The following is a 2,895-nucleotide window of genomic DNA, read 5'->3' as shown; positions in this document are numbered from 1 at the left end:
TGCCTCCTGCATGCCCCCCACTGGGGATCGAGCCTGCAACCCAGGCATGTGCCCTTGACCAGAATCGAACCTGGGACCCTTCAGTCCACAGGTTGATGCTCTATCCACTGGGCCAAACTGGCCAAGGCATCACTGATTGATTCTTGTATGTGCCCTGACCAGGGATCAAACCTACAATCTCTCTGGATTTTAATTGCGCTTTTATTCTTTGTCCTCTCAGCATTTGTGTTTATCAACAGCTTTGTAATTGCTCTCATATCATTTTATGTCTTTCTTCGGCTCTCAAACCAGAGAAAACAAGAAGAAAATGACAACTATTTCTCTTATGTTATTACTAACTTCTACCAAGCCCCCAAATACAGGAAATTATCAGATGTTTATTAAATAATTCTAAATTGCTTTTTCTTGGTCATATTTCTTCATTCAATATCTCTCATCTGGTCCCCAAATGTAAAGAAAAACCTATTGGCTATTGTAACATTACATGAAGAGCAGAAAATTCTCTGTATGCTATAATTACAACTATTTGACCAGACAAAAATTAATGCAGAGTAAAAAAAAAAAACACACAAAAAAACCTGAAGTAAATAGACTAAATGCTAACAGTAGTTTTGTTTAGGTAGTGAGATTAATGGTAAATTATATATATATATATATATGAAAGTATACGTAGAAAGAGATGAAGCAATGTAACAAAATATGATTAACTGATGAATTTAAGTAAGTGTATCATTTTTTCCCTGTCTATGTAGGTTTGGATTTTTCAAAATGTAAACTTGGAGAAAAATATAAAGTAAAATAAAATAAAGCTGTCAGAATGCTTATACATTCTAAGACCATAATGAACATTGCTGAAGATTAAAACTGTTGTTTTTAATATTACCTCTCAGCATACCAGCAGGCTACACACAAAAAATGAGCTCAAAACTAATAAAAAGACTAAAACTTCCAAAATGATAGGTCTCTAATGACCTCGGAAGAAAAAGCAATACTAGCTAACAGTCACATACCAGCAGCAATAGGAATTCCAATCAGATTATATATTAGAGCGAAGACAAAATTAATCCGAATCCTCTTGACTGTCTTCCTTGATAAATCAATACTTGCCACCACATCCAGAAGATCATTCTGAGAACAGAAATATTTGTGATATTAGCGAGAGATTCTAACTTAACTAGTAATTTTTGCATTTGATACTTTGTATATTGAAGATGACATGTACCTTAGGGTAATATGTAAATTAACTTCAAATCTCAGATATTGCTAAAAACTTGAGTCAGCCTTGGAAGATGTTTTTCAAGAACTTTTCTGAGTTCTGAAAACACATTAGGGTTGTATGCTGGTAGAGGGATTAAATACTATTAAAATAACCTCAGTATATATTGAAGATAATTTTAAGTATGTTCCCAAACTTTGTTCTTCACTTTAGAAACTTGTAATTCTCATTTGCTTCACTGGATTAAGAAAGTCTGAAAGTAATTAGTAAGACTTCTCATATGCCCATCTCGAATTCTCCCAGTCTCAATAGCTGGGAGCATGGGAATTAGAAGAACAGAATTGCCTTGCTCGATGTACTTTATGACACTATCCCTGACCATGTAGAGCAGATTTACACTCCTCAAAGTGCAGGCTACAGGACTTACCCTTATCAAAACCACATCGGCCGCTTCAATGGCTACATCTGTGCCTGTGCCAATGGCAATCCCAACATTGGCCATTGCCAGAGCTGGGGAGTCATTGATTCCGTCTCCTACCATTGCTACCTGTTTCCCCTCCTCTTGAAGTTGCTTCACCTTAGCAACCTTATGGGAAGGTAGAACTTCAGCAAACACCTTAGTAATGCCAACCTATGTCAAGAAAAACAGACTCAATTCAAAAAAATATTACCAAGCACCTGAAATATAACTCAGCAATGAGCCCTCATTTTCTGCCTACCACATGCCCAAAATTTAAAAGACTGATAATATCCAGTGATAGTAAGGATAGGAAGAGATGAGCTTCCTTATACACTGTTGGTGAATGTGTAATTGGCACTGTCTTACAAGAATGCATTCATATATTACTTTTTGGAGGCAGCATCCATCAAAGTATGCACATCATTTCGTTTAGCAATTCCACGTCGAGCAATATTTTGGACAAGTTTATACGTGACAAAAAGAGGTATGTCGGAGAGAAACCAATATGGCGGCATAGGTAAACACCTGAAATTGCTGCCTCGCACAACCACTTCAAAAATACAACTAAAAGACAAAACAGACATCATCCAGAACCACAGGAAGGGTGGCTGAGTGGAAATTCTACAACTAGAAGGAAAGAGAAAAGCACACTGAGACTCAGAGGAGGTGCGGAAGTAAAGTGCAGAGGTATGGAGGCAAACATGGAAAGGGCCGGCAACTGAGGACACGGTTGTCTTTTGCAATCGGGAGGGAGTCACAAGCTCCCAACTACCCCGACTCCAGTTCCGGGCAAGTCTCTGGGGACCCAGACTCATACGGGGAGAAACTGGACTGTCTGACAGCAGGCAGAACTAGAGGACTGCTTTCTCTCAGAGGTGCTTGCAGCGATTACTGTGGGACACTGAGACCCAGGACCTCTTAGGGCAGGACTGAGTATCAGCCACAGCTGTTTGCTCCGCCCTGTTGATTCCGTGAGACCCCACCCCACCCAACCTGTGTTCAGGGGCTTTTGCATATGAATAGCCTAGCCCTTTGCAATCTAAAATTACATAAAAACTTGCAGCTGGATCAGAGAGACCCAGAACATCCAAAAGAAGGCCCAAGACCCCACAGCAGCTTGCATTGCTTCACAGCTGGGCCTCAGCTGGGCACCTGCAAACCCCAAGCAAAGAAGGGGAATCTGCATATCTCTCCTTAGCTCCTTCTGAGAAAACTCAAG

General features: G+C 39.8%; 1 protein-coding gene across 2 annotated transcripts in view; it reads right to left on the bottom strand.

Annotated features, from left to right (window-relative positions):
- ATP7A (ATPase, Cu++ transporting, alpha polypeptide) overlaps window positions 1-2,895 on the bottom strand; it is a 160,385-nt gene that overhangs the window by 2,451 nt on the left and 155,039 nt on the right. For both annotated transcript variants that reach the window (XM_006755060.2, XM_015557703.1), the window contains exons 20-21: window positions 1,644-1,847; window positions 1,011-1,128 (exon numbers count right to left, since the gene is read on the bottom strand). In XM_006755060.2, the coding sequence (XP_006755123.1) occupies window positions 1,011-1,128; window positions 1,644-1,847 (322 nt within the window). The remainder of the gene's footprint in view (window positions 1-1,010; window positions 1,129-1,643; window positions 1,848-2,895) is intronic.

Source organism: Myotis davidii, unplaced genomic scaffold, assembly GCF_000327345.1.
Source record: "Myotis davidii unplaced genomic scaffold, ASM32734v1 scaffold1493, whole genome shotgun sequence".
NCBI lineage: Eukaryota > Metazoa > Chordata > Mammalia > Chiroptera > Vespertilionidae > Myotis > Myotis davidii.
The sequence above is the reverse complement of the archived record's forward strand: the minus strand, read 5'-3'. Positions and strand labels throughout refer to the sequence as shown.